The 20,718-nt window shown below is 62.5% G+C and overlaps 1 protein-coding gene across 1 annotated transcript in view; it reads left to right on the forward strand.

Annotated features, from left to right (window-relative positions):
* Positions 1 to 20,711, forward strand: part of LOC136306099 (proline-rich protein 12-like) — a gene marked incomplete at its 3' end in the record, with an annotated part of 35,781 nt that extends 15,070 nt beyond the window's left edge. Inside the window, exons 5-17 of the mRNA XM_066209445.1 lie at positions 1,311 to 1,866; positions 2,222 to 2,311; positions 2,427 to 2,525; positions 4,704 to 4,918; positions 7,099 to 7,215; positions 9,691 to 9,821; positions 12,033 to 12,226; positions 12,259 to 12,387; positions 16,144 to 16,266; positions 16,349 to 16,446; positions 18,050 to 18,178; positions 18,684 to 18,779; positions 20,349 to 20,711. Of these exons, the coding sequence (XP_066065542.1) occupies positions 1,311 to 1,866; positions 2,222 to 2,311; positions 2,427 to 2,525; positions 4,704 to 4,918; positions 7,099 to 7,215; positions 9,691 to 9,821; positions 12,033 to 12,226; positions 12,259 to 12,387; positions 16,144 to 16,266; positions 16,349 to 16,446; positions 18,050 to 18,178; positions 18,684 to 18,779; positions 20,349 to 20,711 (2,340 nt within the window). The remainder of the gene's footprint in view (positions 1 to 1,310; positions 1,867 to 2,221; positions 2,312 to 2,426; positions 2,526 to 4,703; positions 4,919 to 7,098; positions 7,216 to 9,690; positions 9,822 to 12,032; positions 12,227 to 12,258; positions 12,388 to 16,143; positions 16,267 to 16,348; positions 16,447 to 18,049; positions 18,179 to 18,683; positions 18,780 to 20,348) is intronic.
* Positions 20,712 to 20,718: the final 7 nt, after the last annotated feature.

Raw genomic sequence — 20,718 nt, forward strand, 5'->3', positions numbered from 1 at the left:
ATAAACCAGTGACCCCCCCGATCAAACTGGGGCTCCCAGTATAAACCAGTGACCCCCCCCAGATCAAACTGGGGCTCCCAGTATGGACCAGTAACCCCAGTCTCTCTCCCCAGATCAAACTGGCTGTGCCTGGGGGGTTCATGGAGCATCCATGGATGGGTCAATGTGTTCCCAGTACAAACCAGTAGCCCCAGTGTCTCTCTGTCTCCCCCAGATCAAGCTGGCCGTCTCCAAAGGGGGGGTTTGGGTGTTCCCAGTACAAACCAGTAACCCCAGTCTCTCTCTCTCCCCCAGATCAAGCTGGCCGTGTCCAAAGGGGGGGTTTGGGTGTTCCCAGTACAAACCAGTAACCCCAGTTTCTGTCCCTAGGTCAAGCTGGCCGTCTCCAGGGGGGGTTCATGGGGGATTCAGCCGTTCCCAGTACAAACCAGTAGCCCCAGTGTCTCTCTCTCTCCCCCAGATCAAGCTGGCCGTGTCCAAAGGGGGGGTTTGGGTGTTCCCAGTACAAACCAGTAACCCCAGTTTCTGTCCCTAGGTCAAGCTGGCCGTCTCCAGGGGGGGTTCATGGGGGATTCAGCCGTTCCCAGTACAAACCAGTAACCCCAGTGTCTCTCTCTCCCCCAGATCAAGCTGGCCGTCTCCAAAGGGGGGGTTTGGGTGTTCCCAGTACAAACCAGTAACCCCAGTTTCTGTCCCTAGGTCAAGCTGGCCGTCTCCAGGGGGGGTTCATGGGGGATTCAGCCGTTCCCAGTACAAACCAGTAACCCCAGTGTCTCTCTCTCCCCCAGATCAAGCTGGCCGTGTCCAGGGGGGTTCATGGGGGATTCAGCCGTTCCCAGTACAAACCAGTAACCCCAGTTTCTGTCCCTAGGTCAAGCTGGCCGTGTCCAGAGGGGTTCATGGGGGATTCAGCCGTTCCCAGTACAAACCAGTAACCCCAGTGTCTCTCTCTCTCCCCCAGATCAAGCTGGCCGTCTCCAAAGGGGGGGTTCATGGGGGATTCAGCCGTTCCCAGTACAAACCAGTAACCCCAATGTCTCTCTCTCTCCCTCAGATCAAGCTGGCCGTCTCCAAAGGGGGGGTTTGGGTGTTCCCAGTACAAACCAGTAACCCCAGTTTCTGTCCCTAGGTCAAGCTGGCCGTGTCCAGGGGGGTTCATGGGGGATTCAGCCGTTCCCAGTACAAACCAGTAACCCCAGTCTCTCTCTCTCTCCCCCAGATCAAGCTGGCCGTGTCCAGGGGGGGTTCCTGGGGGATTCAGCCGTTCCCAGTACAAACCAGTAACCCCAGTGTCTCTCTCTCTCCCCCAGATCAAGCTGGCCGTGTCCAAGGCCGACCCCGGCCCCCCGCCCCCGGCCGGCGCCCCCCCTGCGCCCTCGGCCGCCCCCGGCACGCTGCCGCCCCCGGCGCCCTTCCCGGGCCTGCCGGGCCTCCCGGAGCCGGCGGCCGAGGCGCCGCACGCGCGCCTGAAGCAGCGGCTGCGCGAGGCCGAGGAGAAGCAGCCCGAGATGAAGTCGGGCTTCATGGCCTCCTTCCTGGACTTCCTCAAGGCCGGCAAACGCCAGCCGCTGCCGCCCAGCCCCTCCAAACCCCCCAAGCCCCCCGGGGCGCCCCCCGGCTTCCCCCCGGCCGTGCTGGGGGCGGCGCTGGAGGGAGCGGCCGACGGCGAGGGGCTGGTGATGGCGTGCCCGTCGCCCTGCAAGCGCCTGGACGAGGAGCTCAAGAGGAACCTGGAGACGCTGCCGTCCTTCTCCTCCGACGAGGAGGACTCGGTCAGCAAGAACCAGGACCTGCAGAAGAGCATCAGCTCGGCCATCTCCGCCCTGGACGAGCCCCCCGAGCGCAGGGAGCCCCCCGAGCCCCACGGTGAGACGGGTACACGGCTGACAGGACCTGGGGAGGGTCATAGGGATCTTACAGGGGTCAGCAGGGACCTTCCAGGACCTGCCAGACGAGCATCAGCTCGGCCATCTCCGCCCTGGACAAGCCCCCCGAGCGCAGGGAGCCCCCCGAGCCCCACGGTGAGACGGGTACACGGCTGACAGGACCTGCCAGGGGGTCATAGGGACCTTACAGGGGTTGGTAGGGACCTTCCAGGACCCACAGAGACCTTCCAGGGGCACACAGGAACCTTCCAGGGGTTCGTAGAGACCTGTCAGGAGCTCACAGGGAGCTGTCAGGGGTCAGTAGGGACCTTCCAGGACCTGCCAGGGGTTTATAGGGACCTTCCAGGACCTGCAGAAGAGCATCAGCTCGGCCATCTCCGCCCTGGACGAGCCCCCCGAGCGCAGGGAGCCCCCCGAGCCCCACGGTGAGACGGGTACACGGCTGACAGGACCTGGGGAGGGTCATAGGGATCTTACAGGGGTCATAGGGACCTTCCAGGGGTCAGTAGGGACCTTCCAGGACCTGCCAGGGGTCTATAGGGACCTTCCAGGACCTGCAGAAGAGCATCAGCTCTGCCATCTCCGCCCTGGACGAGCACTCCGAGCGCAGGGAGCCCCCCGAGCCCCACGGTCAGACGGGTACACGGCTGACAGGACCTGCCAGGGGTCATAGGGATCTTACAGGGGTCATAGGGACCTTCCAGGGGTCAGTAGGGACCTTCCAGGACCTGCCAGGGGTTTATAGGGACCTTCCAGGACCTGCCAGAAGAGCATCAGCTCGGTCATCTCCACCCTGGATGAGCCCCCCGAGCGCAGGGAGCCCCCCGAGCCCCACAGTGAGCTGACAGGACCTGCCAGGGGTCATAGAGACCTTCCAGGGGTCATAGGGACCTTACAGGGGGTCGTAGAGACCTTCCAGGACCTGCCAGAAGAGCATCAGCTCAGCCATCTCTGCCCTGGACGAGCCCCCCGAGCGCAGGGAGCCCCCCGAGCCCCACGGTGAGACGGGTACACGGCTGACAGGACCTGGGGAGGGTCATAGGGATCTTACAGGGGTCGGTAGGGACCTTCCAGGACCTGCCAGGGGTCAGTAGGGACCTTCCAGGACCTGCCAGACGAGCATCAGCTCGGCCATCTCCGCCCTGGATGAGCCCCCCGAGTGCAGGGAGTCCCCCGAGCCCCACGGTGAGCTGACAGGACCTGCCAGGGGTGCACAGAGACCTTCCAGGGACATGTAGGGACCTTCCAGGACCTGCCAGGAGTTCATAGAGACTTTCCAGGGGTTTATAGGGACCTGACAGGACCTGCCAGGGGTGCATAGAGACCTTCCTGGATTTCATAGGGACCTTCCAGGACCTGTCAGAAGTTCATAGAGACCTTCCCGCACCCACAGAGTTTCCAGGGCTTCACAGAAACCTTCCAGGACTTCATAGGGACCTGCCAGGGGTGCACAGAGACCTTCCAGGGGTTTATAGGGACCTTCCGGGATCTCTCAGGGGTTCATAGAGACCTTCCAGGGTCCCATGGGGACCTTCCAGGACCTGCCAGGAGTGCACAGAGACCTTCCCGCACCCACAGAGACCTTCCAGGATTTCACAGGGACGTTCCAGGACCTGCCAGAGGTTTAAAGTGACTTTTCAGGACTTCATAGGAACCTGCCAGGACCTCTCAGGGGTTCATAGAGACCTTCCAGGGTCCCATGGGGACCTTCCAGGACCTGCCAGGGGTGCACAGAGACCTTCCAGGGGTTTATAGGGACCTTCCAGGATCTCTCAGGGGTTCATAGAGACCTTCCAGGGTCCCATGGGGACCTTCCAGGACCTGCCAGGGGTGCACAGAGACCTTCTAAGGATATGTAGGGACCTTCCAGGACCTGCCGGGAGTTTAAAGTGACCTTCCAGGACTTCACAGGGACCTTCCAGGACCTGCCAGGGGTGCACAGAGACCTTCTAAGGACATGTAGGGACCTTCCAGGACCTGCCAGGGGTGCACAGAGACCTTCCAGGGACACATAGGGACCCTCCAGGACCTGCCAGGAGTTTAAAGTGACCTTCCGGGATATCACAGGGACCTTCCAGGACCTGCCAGGGGTTTATAGGGATCTTCCAGGACCTGCCGGGGGTGCACAGAGACCTTCCAAGGACATGTAGGGATCTGCCAGGACCTGCCAGGGGTGCACAGAGACCTTCCAGGGACACATAGGGACCCTCCAGGACCTGCCAGGAGTTTGAAGTGACCTTCCGGGATTTCACAGGGACCTTCCAGGACCTTCCAGGGGTTTATAGGGATCTTCCAGGACCTGCCAGGGGTGCACAGAGACCTTCCAAGGACATGTAGGGACCTTCCAGGACCTGCCAGGGGTGCACAGAGACCTTCCAGGGACACATAGGGACCATCCAGGACCTGCCAGGAGTTTAAAGCGACCTTCCGGGATATCACAGGGACCTTCCAGGACCTTCCAGGGGTTTATAGGGATCTTCCAGGACCTGCCGGGGGTGCACAGAGACCTTCCGGGATTTCACCGGGACCTTCCAGGACCTGCCAGGGGTTTATAGGGATCTTCCAGGACCTGCCGGGGGTGCACAGAGACCTTCCGGGATTTCACAGGGACCTCCCAGGACCTGCCGGGGGTTCTCGGGACCTTCCAGGACCCTCAGCGCCCCCTAACCCCCATTATTTTTTTCCCCCCCCCCTCTCCGCAGCCGCCCCCCCAGCGGAGGAACCCCCCCCGAGCCCTCCCCCGGCGCCCCCCGAACCCCCCCAGCCCGACCCCCCCCGGCCCGGCCGCCAGCCCGGGCAGCCCCCCGCCCCCCCCAGCGGCCGGGGCGGCCCGGGGGGGGACCCCCAGCCCCCCGGGGGGGTCCCCGGAGCCCCCCGAGCCCCCCGACGCCCGGGCCCTGCACCTGGCCCAGAAACAGGGCACGGCGGCCGTGTGCGGGGACACCAGCGACGAGGAGGAGAGCGGGGGAGAGGGCATCTTCAGGGAGAGGGACGAGTTCGTGGTCAGGGTGGAGGACATCCCCGCCCTCAGGGTGAGACTGGGAGGGACTGGGATGGACTGGGAGGGACTGGGGGGCACTGGGAGTCACTGGGAGTCACTGGGATGGACTGGGAGTCACTGGGAGGGACTGGGAGAGGGCATCTTCAGGGAGAGGGACGAGTTCGTGGTCAGGGTGGAGGACATCCCCGCCCTCAGGGTGAGACTGGGAGGGACTGGGATGGACTGGGAGTCACTGGGAGGGACTGGGGGGCACTGGGAGTCACTGGGATGGACTGGGAGTCACTGGGATGGACTGGGAGAGGGCATCTTCAGGGAGAGGGACGAGTTCGTGGTCAGGGTGGAGGACATCCCCGCCCTCAGGGTGAGACTGGGAGGGACTGGGATGGACTGGGAGTCACTGGGAGGGACTGGGAGAGGGCATCTTCAGGGAGAGGGACGAGTTCGTGGTCAGGGTGGAGGACATCCCCGCCCTCAGGGTGAGACTGGGAGGGACTGGGATCGACTGGGAGTCACTGGGAGGGACTGGGGGGCACTGGGAGTCACTGGGAGTCACTGGGAGGGACTGGGGGGCACTGGGAGTCACTGGGATGGACTGGGAGAGGGCATCTTCAGGGAGAGGGACGAGTTCGTGGTCAGGGTGGAGGACATCCCCGCCCTCAGGGTGAGACTGGGAGGGACTGGGATCGACTGGGAGTCACTGGGATGGACTGGGGGGCACTGGGAGCGACTGGGGGGCACTGGGAGTCACTGGGATGGACTGGGAGAGGGCATCTTCAGGGAGAGGGACGAGTTCGTGGTCAGGGTGGAGGACATCCCCGCCCTCAGGGTGAGACTGGGAGGGACTGGGATCGACTGGGAGTCACTGGGATGGACTGGGGGGCACTGGGAGCGACTGGGGGGCACTGGGAGTCACTGGGATGGACTGGGAGAGGGCATCTTCAGGGAGAGGGACGAGTTCGTGGTCAGGGTGGAGGACATCCCCGCCCTCAGGGTGAGACTGGGAGGGACTGGAATGGACTGGGAGTCACTGGGAGGGACTGGGGGGCACTGGGAGCGACTGGGAGTCACTGGGAGTCACTGGGAGTCACTGGGAGAGGGCATCTTCAGGGAGAGGGACGAGTTCGTGGTCAGGGTGGAGGACATCCCCGCCCTCAGGGTGAGACTGGGAGGGACTGGGATGGACTGGGAGTCACTGGGAGGGACTGGGGGGCACTGGGAGTCACTGGGAGGGACTGGGAGAGGGCATCTTCAGGGAGAGGGACGAGTTCGTGGTCAGGGTGGAGGACATCCCCGCCCTCAGGGTGAGACTGGGAGGGACTGGGATGGACTGGGAGTCACTGGGAGCGACTGGGAGTCACTGGGATGGACTGGGAGTCACTGGGAGAGGGCATCTTCAGGGAGAGGGACGAGTTCGTGGTCAGGGTGGAGGACCTCCCTGCCCTCAGGGTGAGACTGGGAGGGACTGGGATGGACTGGGAGTCACTGGGAGGGACTGGGGGGCACTGGGAGTCACTGGGAGTCACTGGGAGAGGGCATCTTCAGGGAGAGGGACGAGTTCGTGGTCAGGGTGGAGGACATCCCCGCCCTCAGGGTGAGACTGGGAGGGACTGGGGGGCACTGGGATGGACTGGGAGTCACTGGGAGGGACTGGGAGTCACTGGGATGGACTGAGGGGCACTGGGAAGGAGCGAAGGGACACTGGGAGGCACTGGGAGTCAGGACATGGCACTGGGGGGCACTGGGAGTCACTGGGAGTCACTGGGATGAACTGGTGGGCACTGGGAGGGAGTGAAGGGACACTGGGAGTCAGGACATGGCACTGGGGGGCACTGGGAGTCACTGGGAGTCACTGGGATGAACTGGTGGGCACTGGGAGGGAGTGAAGGGACACTGGGAGTCAGGACATGGCACTGGGGGGCCCTAGGAGGGCACTGGGGGCACTGGGATTCAAGGGGGGAGGGACTGGGACACACTCCTGTGGCTCTGGGTGAAGCTGGGGGGGTTTGGGGGCAGTTTTTGGGGTTCAGCCCCCCCCGAGCCCCCGAATTCCCCCCAGCTGGCGCTGCAGATGGGGCTGAGCCCCTTTTTGGGGGGATTTTGGGGGGTTTTGGGGGGATTTCTGTGGGGTTTGGGGGTTCCTGTGGCTCGGGGTGGGTCTGGGGTTTTTGGGGGGGCGTTTTCGGGGGTGCTGACGCCCCGAATTCCCCCCAGCTGGCGCTGCAGACGGGCCGGGAGCCGCCGCCCATCTGGCGGGTGCAGAAGGCGCTGCTGCAGAAATTCACCCCCGAGATCAAGGACGGGCAGCGGCAGTTCTGCGCCACCAGCAACGTGAGTGCGCCGCGAAGGAGGCCCCAAATGGCCTGAAACAGCCCCGAAACAGCCTGAAACACCCCAAAACAGCCTGAAACACCCCAAAAACAGCCCCAAATACCCCAAAACAGCCCGAAACAGCCTGAAACACCCCAAAACAGCCCCAAATACCCCAAAACAGCCCAAAACAGCCCAAAACAGCCTGAAACACCCCAAAACAGCCCCAAAACAGCCCCAAAACAGCCTGAAACACCCCAAAAACAGCCCCAAAACACCCCAAAACCAGCCCCAAAACAGCCCCAAAACAGCCTGAAACAGCCCGAAACCAGCCTGAAACACCCCAAAACAGCCCCAAATACCCCAAAACAGCCCGAAACAGCCTGAAACAGCCCCAAAACAGCCTGAAACACCCCAAAACCAGCCCCAAAACAGCCCGAAACCAGCCTGAAACACCCCAAAACAGCCCCAAATACCCCAAAACCAGCCCCAAAACAGCCCGAAACCAGCGCGAAACCAGCCTGAAACACCCCAAAACAGCCCCAAATACCCCAAAACAGCCTGAAACAGCCCAAAACAGCCCCGAAACAGCCCGAAAACAGCCTGAAACAGCCCAAAACAGCCCCAAAACAGCCCCAAAACAGCCTGAAACACCTCAAAACAGCCCCAAAACAGCCTGAAAACAGCCCAAAACACCGTGAAATAGCCAAAAGCCCCCTGAAACGGCCCCAAAACAACACAGAACAGCCAAAACCACCCCAAAACCACCCCCAAAACAACCCAAAACACCCCAAAGCACCCTAAAACACCCCAAAACAGCCCAAAAGAGCCCAAAACACCCCAAAACTACCCAAATCACTGTAAAATACCCCAAAGCACCCAAAACAGCCCAAAACAACCCAAAACAGCCCCAAAGCGCCAAAAAACAACCGAAAACACCCCAAAGCACCCAAAACCAATCCAAAACACTGCGAAACACCCCAAAGCGCCCAAAAACACCCCAAAACACCCAAAAACAACCCAAAACACCAAAAAATATCCCAAAGCACCTTAAAACACCCAAAACCAACCGAAAACACCAAAAAACACCCCGAAGCACCCAAAAACAACCCAAACCAACCCAAAACACCCCAAAAAACAACCCGAAACACCAAAAGCTCCCCAAAGCACCCAAAACACCAAAAAACAGTCCAGAGCACCCAAAACCAACCCAAAACACCCCCAAACCAACCCAAAACACCCCAAAAAACAACCCAAAACACCAAAAAACAGCCCAAAACACCAAGAAACACCCCAAAGCACCCAAAACCAACCCAAAACAACCCCAGAACAACCCAAAACACCAAAAACCAGCCCAAAACACCAAGAAACACCCCAAAGCACCCAAAACCAACCCAAAACAACCCCAAACCAACCCAAAACACCCCAAAAAACAACCCGAAACACCAAAAGCCCCCCAAAGCACCCAAAACCAACCCAAAACACCCCCAAACCAACCCAAAACACCCCAAAAAACAACCCGAAACACCAAAAGCCCCCCAAAGCACCCAAAACCAACCCAAAACACCCCCAAACCAACCCAAAACACCCCAAAAAACAACCTGAAACACCAAAAACCAGCCCAAAACACCAAGAAACACCCCAAAACACCCAAAACCAACCCAAAACAACCCCAAAACAACCCAAAACACCAAAAAACAGCCCAAAACACCAAGAAACACCCCAAAGCACCCAAAACCAACCCAAAACAACCCCAAACCAACCCAAAACACCAAAAACCAGCCCAAAACACCAAGAAACACCCCAAAGCACCCAAAACCAACCCCAAAACAACCCCCCAAAACCCCCCCGCGACACGTCAGGGACCCAGGAAATCCCCCCAAAAACACCCGGGGGGACCCCAAAAAGTACCGGGGGCACCCCAGAAACCCCGCGGGGGGGACCCCAAAAATACCGGCGTGTTTTGGGGACGCCAGGCACCGAAACCTGGCGGGACCTGGGCGTGTCCGGGATGGTTTTGGGGTGGAGTTTGGGTGGAGTTTGGGGGAGTTTGGGGCTCGGAGGGTTTTTGGGGTGCCCCTGACCCCCCGTTTTTGGCCCCCCCCCTACAGTACCTGGGGGATTTGGGGGCGTGGTTTGGGGGGATTTGGGGGCGTGGTTTGGGGGATTTTGGGGGCGTGGTTTGGAGGGATTTTGGGAGATTTTGGGGCGAGGTTTGGGGGGGATTTGGAGGGGATTTGGGGGCGTGGTTTGGGGGGATTTGAGGGCGTGGTTCGGGGATTTTGGGGGCGTGGTTTGGAGGGATTTTGGGGGCGTGGTTTGGAGGGATTTCGGGGGCGTGGTTTGGGGGTTTTGGGGGCGTGGTTTGCAGGGATTTTGGGAGATTTTGGGGCGAGGTTTGGGGGGATTTGGGGGCGTGGCTTGGGGGGATTTGGGGCGTGGTTCGGGGATTTTGGGGTGCCCCTGACCCCCCGTTTTTGGCCCCTCCCCCCGCAGTACCTGGGCTATTTTGGCGACGCCAAGCACCGCTACCAGCGGCTCTACGTGAAGTTCCTGGAGAACGTCAACAAGAAGGATTACGTGAGGGTGTGCTCCAGGAAACCCTGGCACCGCCCCCTGGCCCTCAGGTGACACACCTGGGGACACCTGGGACACACCTGGGGACACCTGGGACACACCTGGGGACACCTGGGACACACCTGGGACACACCTGGGAGCATTTGGGGACACCTGAGGCACTTGGGGTTCACCTGGATGCACACCTGGGCACACCTGAGGACACCTGGGGACACCTGGGCACAGCTGGAGACACTTGGGGACGCCTGGGGACACGTGGGAACATACCTGGAATCACCTGAGGAGACACCCGGACACACCTGAGGCACTTGGGGACACCTGGGCTCACCTGGGCTCACTTGTGCACACACCTGAGGGCACTTGGGGACACCTGGACTCACCTGGGCTCACCTGTGCACACACCTGAGGGCACTTGGGGACACCTGGACTCACCTGGGCTCACCTGTGCACACACCTGAGGGCACTTGGGGACACCTGGACTCACCTGGGCTCACCTGTGCACACACCTGAGGGCACTTGGGGACACCTGGACACACACCTGGGCTCACCTGTGCACACACCTGAGGCACTTGGGGACACCTGGACACACACCTGGGCTCACCTGTGCACACACCCAGACACACCTGAGGCACTTGGGGACACCTGGACACACCTGGGCTCACCTGTGCACACACCTGAGGGCACTTGGGGACACCTGGACACACCTGGGCTCACCTGTGCACACACCTGAGGCACTTGGGGACACCTGGGCTCACCTGGGCTCACCTGTGCACACACCCGGACACACCTGAGGCCCTTGGGGACACCTGGACTCACCTGGGCACACCTGTGCACACACCTGGACACACCTGAGGGCACTTGGGGACACCTGGACTCACCTGGGCTCACCTGTACACACACCTGAGGGCACTTGCGGACACCTGGACACACCTGGGCTCACCTGTGCACACACCTGAGGCCCTTGGGGACACCTGGACACACCTGGGCTCACCTGTGCACACACCTGAGGCCCTTGGGGACACCTGGACACACACCTGGGCTCACCTGTGCACACACCCGGACACACCTGAGGCACTTGGGGACACCTGGACACACCTGGGCTCATCTGTGCACACACCCAGACACACCTGAGGCACTTGGGGACACCTGGACTCACCTGGGCTCACCTGTGCACACACCTGAGGCACTTGGGGACACCTGGACTCACCTGGGCTCACCTGTGCACACACCTGAGGGCACTTGGGGACACCTGGACACACACCTGGACTCACCTGTGCACACACCCGGACGCACCTGAGGCACTTGGGGACACCTGGACACACCTGGGCTCACCTGTGCACACACCTGAGGGCACTTGGGGACACCTGGACTCACCTGGGCTCACCTGTGCACACACCTGAGGGCACTTGGGGACACCTGGACTCACCTGGGCTCACCTGTGCACACACCTGAGGGTACTTGGGGACACCTGGACACACACCTGGACTCACCTGTGCACACACCTGAGGCACTTGGGGACACCTGGACTCACCTGGGCTCACCTGTGCACACACCTGAGGGTACTTGGGGACACCTGGACTCACCTGTGCACACACCTGAGGCCCTTGGGGACACCTGGACACACCTGGGCTCACCTGTGCACACACCTGAGGCGCTTGGGGACACCTGGACTCACCTGTGCACACACCTGAGGCCCTTGGGGACACCTGGACACACCTGGGCTCACCTGTGCACACACCTGAGGGCACTTGGGGACACCTGGACACACACCTGGGCTCAGCTGTGCACACACCTGAGGGTACTTGGGGACACCTGGGCTCACCTGTGCACACACCTGAGGGCACTTGGGGACACCTGGACACACACCTGGGCTCACCTGTGCACACACCTGAGGCCCTTGGGGACACCTGGACACACACCTGGGCTCACCTGTGCACACACCTGAGGCACTTGGGGACACCTGGACACACACCTGGGCTCACCTGTGCACACACCTGAGGCCCTTGGGGACACCTGGACTCACCTGGGCTCACCTGTGCACACACCCGGACACACCTGTGGCACTTGGGGACACCTGGGCTCACCTGTGCACACACCTGAGGGCACTTGGGGACCCCTGGACTCACCTGGGGGACACCTGGACTCACCTGGGCTCACCTGTGCACACACCTGAGGGCACTTGGGGACACACCTGGGGATACACGTGGCCACGCCCTCCGTGACCCCGCCCCCTTTTTTTCTCTCCCCGCCCCTCCCCGCAGGAGACAAAACCACCCCAAGCCCAGCGCCCCCAAGGCCCCTCCGCCCCCCAAAAACCCCGAACCCCCCGAGAGGACGCCCCGAGCCGAGAAGAACCCGCCGAAAGCCGAGAAACCGCCCAAGGCCGAGAAGAACCCGCCGAAAGCCGAGAAACCGCCCAGGAACGAGCCCCCCGCCCCTCCCCCCCCCCGCGCCGGCCGCGGGGCCCCCCCGGGCCCCCCCCGGGCCCCCCCAAATCCAAACCCAAACCCCCCAAGGTGAAGGCCGAGCCGCCCCCCAAGAAAAGGAAAAAGTGGCTCAAGGAGGCGGCGACGACGTCGGAGTCCGAGTCCAGCCCCGACGCCCAGAGCGAGGAGGGTGAGGGGCAGCGCCGGCGCGGGAGAGGGGCGCGGGGGGATTCCGGGATGTGGGGAGGGGATTCCGGGATGTGGGGAGACAATTCCGGGATGTGGGGAGGGGATTCTGGGATGTGGGGAGGGGATTCCGGGATGTGGGGAGAGAATTCCGGGATGTGGGGATTCCGGGATGTGGGGAGAGAATTCCGGGATGTGGGGAGGGGATTCCGGGATGTGGGGAGACAATTCCGGGATGTGGGGAGGGGATTCCGGGATGTGGGGAGACAATTCCGGGATGTGGGGATTCCGGGATGTGGGGAGGGGATTCCGAGATATGGGGAGACAATTCCGGGATGTGGGGAGACAATTCCGGGATGTGGGGAGAGAATTCCGGGATGTGGGGAGGGGATTCCGGGATGTGGGGAGACAATTCCGGGATGTGGGGAGGGGATTCCGGGATGTGGGGAGACAATTCCGGGATGTGGGGAGACAATTCCGGGATGTGGGGAGGGGATTCCGGGATATGGGGATTCCGGGATGTGGGGAGACAATTCCGGGATGTGGGGAGACAATTCCGGGATGTGGGGATTCCGGGATGTGGGGAGACAATTCCGGGATATGGGGAGAGAATTCCGGGATGTGGGGAGAGAATTCCGGGATATGAGGAGAGAATTCCGGGATGTGGGGAGACAATTCCGGGATGTGGGGAGACAATTCCGGGATGTGGGGAGACAATTCCGGGATGTGGGGAGAGAATTCTGGGATATGGGGAGAGAATTCCGGGATGTGGGGAGAGAATTCCGGGATGGGGGGATTCCGGGATGTGGGGAGACAATTCCGGGATATGGGGAGAGAATTCCGGGATGTGGGGAGGGGATTCCGGGATGTGGGGAGACAATTCTGGGATGTGGGGAGACAATTCCGGGATGTGGGGATTCCGGGATATGGGGAGGGGATTCCGGGATGTGGGGAGAGAATTCCGGGATGTGGGGAGGGAATTCCGGGATCTGGGGATTCCGGGATATGGGGAGGGAATTCTGGAATTTGGGATGGAGATTCCGAGATCTGGGATGGGGAGGCCAGAATCTGGGGAGAGAATTCCGGAATTTGGGACGGGGAGCTTGGAATTTGGGGAGAGAATTCTGAAATCTGGGGGGGAAAATTCCAAAATTCGGGGAGGGAATCCCAAAATTTGGGATCGGGGACCCCAAAATTGGGGAGGGTTTTTTGGGGGAATTTTCGGGGCGTTGGAGGTAATAAGGGGGGGGTTGGGTGGGGTTTTTTTGGGGAGTCTCCCGAAATTTTGGGAGTTTGGGGCGTTTTGGGGAGGTGGGAGCGAGGAATCCGGGGGGGGGGAGGGGGTCCCTGAGGGTTTGGGGGGCGGGGACGTTTTCTGGGGATCCTAAATGGGGAAAAAACCCCAAATTTGAGGATTTTGGGGAAATCCCAATGGCCTCAAAGGGGGCGTGGCCGTTTGGGAGGGGGCGTGGCCTCCTGTCAGGGTGTGGCAGTAAATGGGTGGGGTTTGCCCTTATATGGTATTGTAATGTTTCCAAATATGGTGAGGGTGAGGCCACAGGGGTGGGGTTTGTGTGGTGGGCGTGGCTCCTACTTAAAGGGACCGCCACCCTTTTCCCGAATTCCCTTTTGGCGTGGGGGCGCTGGTGGGCGTGGCTCTCCCTGAAGGGGCGTGGGTCTCCCTTAAAGGGACCGCCCCCCTTTTCCTGAATTCCTTTTTCGGGGTGGGGCGTTGGTGGGCGTGGCTCTCCCTTAAAGGGACCACGCTCCTTTTGCAATCCGTTATAATGGAGGTGTGGCTCCTCCGAGTTGTGGGCGGGGCTTCTGCCCCTCCCGGGGGTGATTTTGGGGCGTGGAGGATTTTGGGGTCCCTGGGGTGGTTTGGGGGAGGAATTTTGGATATTTATATACAATTTAATTAATATCCTGGAGGGGAGTGGTGGGGCTGGGTGGGCCTGTCCCCCGCCAGGCCCCGCCCCTTAAAGGGCCCGTGTCCCCGTTTCGGAGCGGCCATGAGGAAAATGTCCCGCAGCTCCCGGGGCGGGTTTCGGGGGGATGTTTTCGGGGCGATTTTGGGGGTCCGGTGGTGATTTCCGGCTTGTAGGAGGGGACTTCGGGGAGATGATTTTGGGGGTGATTGGAGGCGTTTTGGGATTTTAGGGTCCCCGGGTGATTTGAGGGGTTTTGGGAGGGGATTTTAGCGTCCCCTGAGGTGGTTTCGGGGGGATATTTTGGGGGTGATTTGGGGGGTCCTTAGCATGGTTGTTTTGGGGTGATTTTGAGCTCCCTGGGGTGATTTCGGGGCGATATTTTGGGTGATTTTGGGGTCCCTGGGGTGGTTTGTTGTGGTGAGTTTTGGGGGTGATTTTGGGTGATTTTGGGGTCCTTGGGATAGTTTTTTTGGGGTGATCTTTGGGGGATATTTTGGGGTGATTTTGGGGTTTTAGGGAGGTATTTTGGGGATTCCTGAGTTGGTTTTTTTGGGCTGATTTTTGGGGGATATTTTGGGGTGATTGGGGGGTTTTAGGGGGGGATTTTGGGGTCCCTGGGGTGGTTTTTTGGGGTCATTTTTGGGGGATGTTTTGGGTGATTTTGGGGTCCCTGGGGTGGTTTTTTGGGGTCGTTTTTGGGGGATATTTTGGGGGTGTTTTAGGAGTTTTAGGGGTGGATTTTAGGGTCACTGAGGTTGTTTTTTGGGGTGATTTCGGGGCGATATTTTGGGTGATTTTGGGGTCCCTGGGGTGGTTTTTTGGGGTGATTTTTGGGGGATGTTTTGGGTGATTTTGGGGTCCCTGGGGTTGTTTTTTGGGGTGATTTTTGGGGGATATTTTGGGTGATTTTGGGGTCCTTGGGATAGTTTTTTTGGGGCGATCTTTGGGGGATATTTTGGGGTGATTTTGGGGTTTTAGGGAGGTATTTTGGGGATTCCTGAGTTGGTTTTTTTGGGCTGATTTTTGGGGGATATTTTGGGGTGTTTGGGGGGTTTTAGGGGGGGATTTTGGGGTCCCTGGGGTGGTTTTTTGGGGTGATTTTTGGGGGATATTTTGGGTGATTTTGGGGTCCCTGGGGTTGTTTTTTGGGGTGATTTTTGGGGGATGTTTTGGGTGATTTTGGGGTCCCTGGGGTTGTTTTTTGGGGTGATTTTTGGGGGATATTTTGGGTGATTTTGGGGTCCCTGGGGTTGTTTTTTGGGGTGATTTTTGGGGGATGTTTTGGGTGATTTTGGGGTCCCTGGGGTGGTTTTTTGGGGTGATTTTTGGGGGATGTTTTGGGTGATTTTGGGGTCCCTGGGGTGGTTTTTTGGGGTCGTTTTTGGGGGATATTTTGGGGGTGTTTTAGGGGTTTTAGGGGTGGGTTTTAGGGTCACTGGGGTTGTTTCTTGGGGTGATTTCGGGGCGATATTTTGGGTGATTTTGGGGTCCCTGGGGTGGTTTTTTGGGGTCATTTTTGGGGGATATTTTGGGGGTGTTTTAGGGGTTTTAGGGGTGGGTTTTAGGGTCACTGGGGTTGTTTTTCGGGGTGATTTTTGGGGGATTTTGGGGTCCCCGTGATAGTTTTTTGGGGGGGTCCCTGCATTGGTTTTTTTGGGAACATTTGGGGTGAGTTGGGGGGTCCTTAGCATGGTTGTTTCGGGGCGATTTTGAGCTCCCTTGGGGTGATTTCGGGGCGACATTTTACAGTGATTTGGGGGCGGTGGGGCTGGGTGGGCGTGTCCCCGGCCAAGCCCCGCCCCTTAAAGGACCCGTGTCCCCTTCCAGAGCGGGCCCCGCCGGCCGGGTGCTGAACACGCGGGCCATGAAGGAAATGTACCGCAGCTACGTGGAGATGTTGGTCAGCACCGCCCTGGACCCCGACATGATCCAGGCCCTGGAGGACACCAATGGTGAGCCCTGCGGCCCCCCCAGGGACCCCCCAGCGCCCCCCCAGGACCCCCCCTGACCTCCCCCGTTGCCCCCTCCCCCCAGACGAGCTGTACCTGCCCCCCATGCGCAAGATCGACGGGATCCTCAACGACCACAAGAAGAAGGTGCTCAAGAGGGTGACGCTGAACCCCAGCCTGCAGGTGAGGCCGGGGGGGCCGGCAGGGGTGCCGGGAGGGGAGCTGGGGGGTTTGGGGGGGTTATGGGGCGGGATCTGTGGGGTTTGGGGGTCCCAGGAAGGATCTGTGGGGTTTGGGGGTCCCAGGAAGGATCTGTGGGGTTTGGGGATGGTTATGGGGCGGGATCTGTGGGGTTGGGGGTCCCAGGAAGGATCTGTGGGGTTTGGGGGGGTTATGGGGCGGGATCTGTGGGGTTGGGGGTCCCAGGAGGGATCTGTGGGGTTTGGGGATCGTTATGGGGCGGGATCTGTGGGGTTTGGGGGTCCCAGGAAGGATCTGTGGGGTTTGGGGATGGTTATGGGGCGCGATCTGTGGGGTTTGGGGGTCGCTCTGGGGTTTGGGGGACCCAGGAAGGATCTGTGGGGTTTGGGGCCCCCAGGAGGGATCTGTGGGGTTTGGGGATGGTTATGGGGCGCGATCTGTGGGGTTTGGGGGTCGCTCTGGGGTTTGGGGGTCCCAGGAGGGATCTGTGGGGTTTGGGGGGATCGTTATGGGGCGGGATCTGTGGGGTTTGGGGGTCCCAGGAAGGATCTGTGGGGTTTGGGGCTCCCCGGAGGGATCTGTGGGGTTTGGGGATGGTTATGGGGCGCGATCTGTGGGGTTTGGGGTCGCTCTGGGGTTTGGGGGTCCCAGGAGGGATCTGTGGGGTTTGGGGATGGTTATGGGGCGCGATCTGTGGGGTTTGGGGGTCGCTCTGGGGTTTGGGGGTCCCAGGAAGGATCTGTGGGGTTTGGGGGTCCCAGGAAGGATCTGTGGGGTTTGGGGGTCGCTCTGGGGTTGGGGGCTCTGCAGGGGCTGCTGTGGGGCCCTCGGGGGGGATCTGTGGGGTCTGTGGGGCTCAGGTCACCCCTCAGTGACCCGAGGTGGCTCAAGTGACATCACAGGTGACCCAAGGGTGGCTTAGTGACCCCTCAGTGACCCTGAATGACCCCTCAGTGACCCCAAGGTGGTTCAGTGACCCTGAATGACCCCTCAGTGCCCTCCCTGGGCTGAGGTGACCCTCAGTGCCCCCTCAGGTGCCCCCAGGTGACCCCCAGGTGCCCCCAGGTGCCCCCAGGTGACCCCCAGGTGACCCCCAGGCGCCCCCAGGTGACCCCCAGGTGTCCCCAGGTGGCCCCCAGGTTCCCCCAGGTGACCCCCAGGTGCCCCCAGGTGACCCCCAGGTGACCCCCAGGTGCCCCCAGGTGCCCCCAGGTTCCCCCAGGTGACCCCCAGGTGCCCCCAGGTGACCCCCAGGTGTCCCCAGGTGGCCCCCAGGTTCCCCCAGGTGACCCCCAGGTGCCCCCAGGTGACCCCCAGGTGACCCCCAGGTGCCCCCAGGTGACCCCCAGGTGACCCCCAGGTGCCCCCAGGTGCCCCCAGGTGACCCCAGGTGTCCCCAGGTTCCCCCAGGTGACCCCCAGGTGTGCCCAGGTGACCCCAGGTGTCCCCCAGGTTCCCCCAGGTGACCCCCAGGTGACCCCAGGTGCCCCCAGGTGACCCCAGGTGTCCCCAGGTTCCCCCAGGTGACCCCCAGGTGACCCCAGGTGCCCCCAGGTGACCCCAGGTGTCCCTGTCCCCCGCACAGGAGGCCCTGCACACGTTCCCGCAGCTGCACGCCGAGCCCGCCGAGTCGCTGGTGAAGCTGCGCCCGGGGGGGGAGCCCTACAACAGGAAAACCCTCAGCAAGGTCAAGAGGAGCGTGGGCAAACCGCAGGTACGGGGGCCGGGGCTCACAGGTGGGTCACAGGTGAGGTTTGGGGGGGGTCACAGGTGGGTCACAGGTGGGTTTGGGGGGGTCACAGGTGAGTCTGGGGGGTCTCAGGTGGGTTTGGGGAATCCCAGGTGAGTTTGGGGGGTCTCAGGTGGGTTTGGGGGGTCTCAGGTGAGGTTTGGGGGGTCACAGGTGGGTCACAGGTGGGTTTGGGGGGGTCACAGGTGAGTCTGGGGGGTCTCAGGTGGGTTTAGGGGATCCCAGGTGGGTTTGGGGGGTCTCAGGTGAGGTTGGGGGGGTCACAGGTGGGTCACAGGTGAGTTTGGGGGGTCTCAGGTGGGTTTAGGGGATCCCAGGTGGGTTTGGGGGGGTCTCAGGTGGGTTTGGGGGGTCTCAGGTGAGTCTGGGGGGCTCCCAGGTGAGTTTGGGGGGGTCTCAGGTGAGTCTGGGGGGCTCCCAGGTGGGTTTTGGGGGTCCCTGGGGGTCGCTGAGGCCGCTGCCCCCGCAGGAGTTCAAGGTGGAGGTGGAGAAGTCGTTCCTGTACACGCTGTACCACTCCCTGCACCACTACAAGTACCACACCTTCCTGCGCTGCAAGGACGAGGTGAGCGCACCTGGGCCACGCCCCTCTGTCACCTGGGCCACGCCCCCCGACACCTGGGCCACGCCCCCTGTCCCCCCATGTCACCGCTCTGTCACCTGGTGTTGCCCTGTGTCCCCTGTGCCTTCCTGCGCTGCAAGGGCCAGGTGAACGCACCTGGGGCACCTGGGCCACACCCCTCTGTCACCCGGGCCACGCCCCTCTGTCACCTGGGCCACGCCCCTGTCACCGTGGTGACCCTGGCCGCGTCCTATTGACCATTCCCCTCCTGGTGAGCGTGGCCTTGACCTCCCCATCATGGCGGCCACGCCCTGCCCCATCTGTCCCTCCCGCTGACCACACCCCCTCCCGGTAGCCACGCCCTGCCATGTCTGTCCCTCCCACTGACCACACCCCCCTCCCTGTGGCCACGCCCTGCCCCGTCTGTTCCTCCCGCTGACCGCCCCGGGTCTGCGGCCGCGGTGACCCCCTGCCGACCCCTCAGTGACCCCCCACTGACCCCACGGTGACCCCCACCGACTCCACGGTGACCCCCCGCTGACCCCACGGTGACCCCCCACCGACCCCACGGTGACCCCCACTGACCCCACGGTGACCCCCCACCGACCCCACGGTGACCCCCACCGACCCCCACGGTGACCCCCCACTGACCCCACGGTGACCCCCACTGACCCCACGGTGACCCCCCACCGACCCCACGGTGACCCCCCACTGACCCCACGGTGACCCCCCGCTGACCCCACGGTGACCCCCTGCTGACCCCACTGTGACCCTCCACTGACCCCACGGTGACCCCCCGCTGACCCCACGGTGACCCCCACTGACCCCACGGTGACCCCCTGCTGACCCCACGGTGACCCCCCACCCGACCCCCCTGCTGACCCCGCGGTGACCCCACAGTGACCCCCCACCGACCCCACGGTGACCCCCCCGCTGACCCCACGGTGACCCCCTGCTGACCCCACGGTGACCCCCCCACCGACCCCCCCGCTGACCCCGCGCTGACCCTGCGGTGACACCCCGCTGACCCCACCCTGACCCCGCGGTGACCCCGCGCCGACCCCCACGGTGACCCCCCTGCTGACCCCCACGGTGACCCCCCACCGACCCCCCGCTGACCCGCGGTGACCCCGCGGTGACCCCACGGTGACCCCCACTGACCCCACGGTGACCCCCCACCGACCCCACGGTGACCCCCCGCTGACCCCACGGTGACCCCCACTGACCCCACGGTTCCCCCCACTGACCCCACGGTGACACCACCGACCCCACGGTGACCCCCCGCTGACCCCACGGTGACCCCCACTGACCCCCACGGTTCCCCCCACTGACCCCACGGTGACACCACCGACCCCACGGTGACCCCCCCACCGACCCCATGGTGACCCCCACTGACTCCGCGGTGACCCCCCACCGACCCCCCGCCTGACCCCGTGCTGACCCTGCGGTGACCCCGCGCTGACCCCACCCCTGACCCCGCGGTGACCCCGCGCTGACCCCGCGGTGACACCCCACCCTGACCCCACCCTGACCCCGCGCCGACCCCACCCTGACCCCGCGCTGTCCCCGCAGACGACGGCCATCGAGGGCCGCGCCGAGGACCTGGGCCAGGAGGAGGTGGTGCAGCGCTGCATGCGCAACCAGCCCTGGCTCGAGCGCCTCTTCGACTCCTTCAGCGAGCTGCTCTGCTGCGCAGGCGCGGGCCAAGTGCGCCTGACGGCGCCCCCGGGACCCCCCCGGGACCCCCCCGGGACCCCCCCCCCCGGGAGCGGGGCCGCGGCGGCCGGCCGGGACGGCGCCCCCCAAAACTTCGGGACCCTAAAACCCCTGGGGACGGGGCCGGGGGACGCCGAACGTCCCGCCGGCGTTGGGGACGGCGCCTGTCGCCTCCCCCCAGGACACCCCAGAACAATCGGGGGGGGGGATCCTCTCCCCGCCCCCC

This window comes from Chamaea fasciata, unplaced genomic scaffold (genome assembly GCF_029207755.1).
Source record: "Chamaea fasciata isolate MVZ Bird 193981 ecotype frontalis unplaced genomic scaffold, bChaFas1.0.hap1 SCAF_986, whole genome shotgun sequence".
Taxonomy (NCBI): Eukaryota; Metazoa; Chordata; class Aves; order Passeriformes; family Sylviidae; genus Chamaea; species Chamaea fasciata.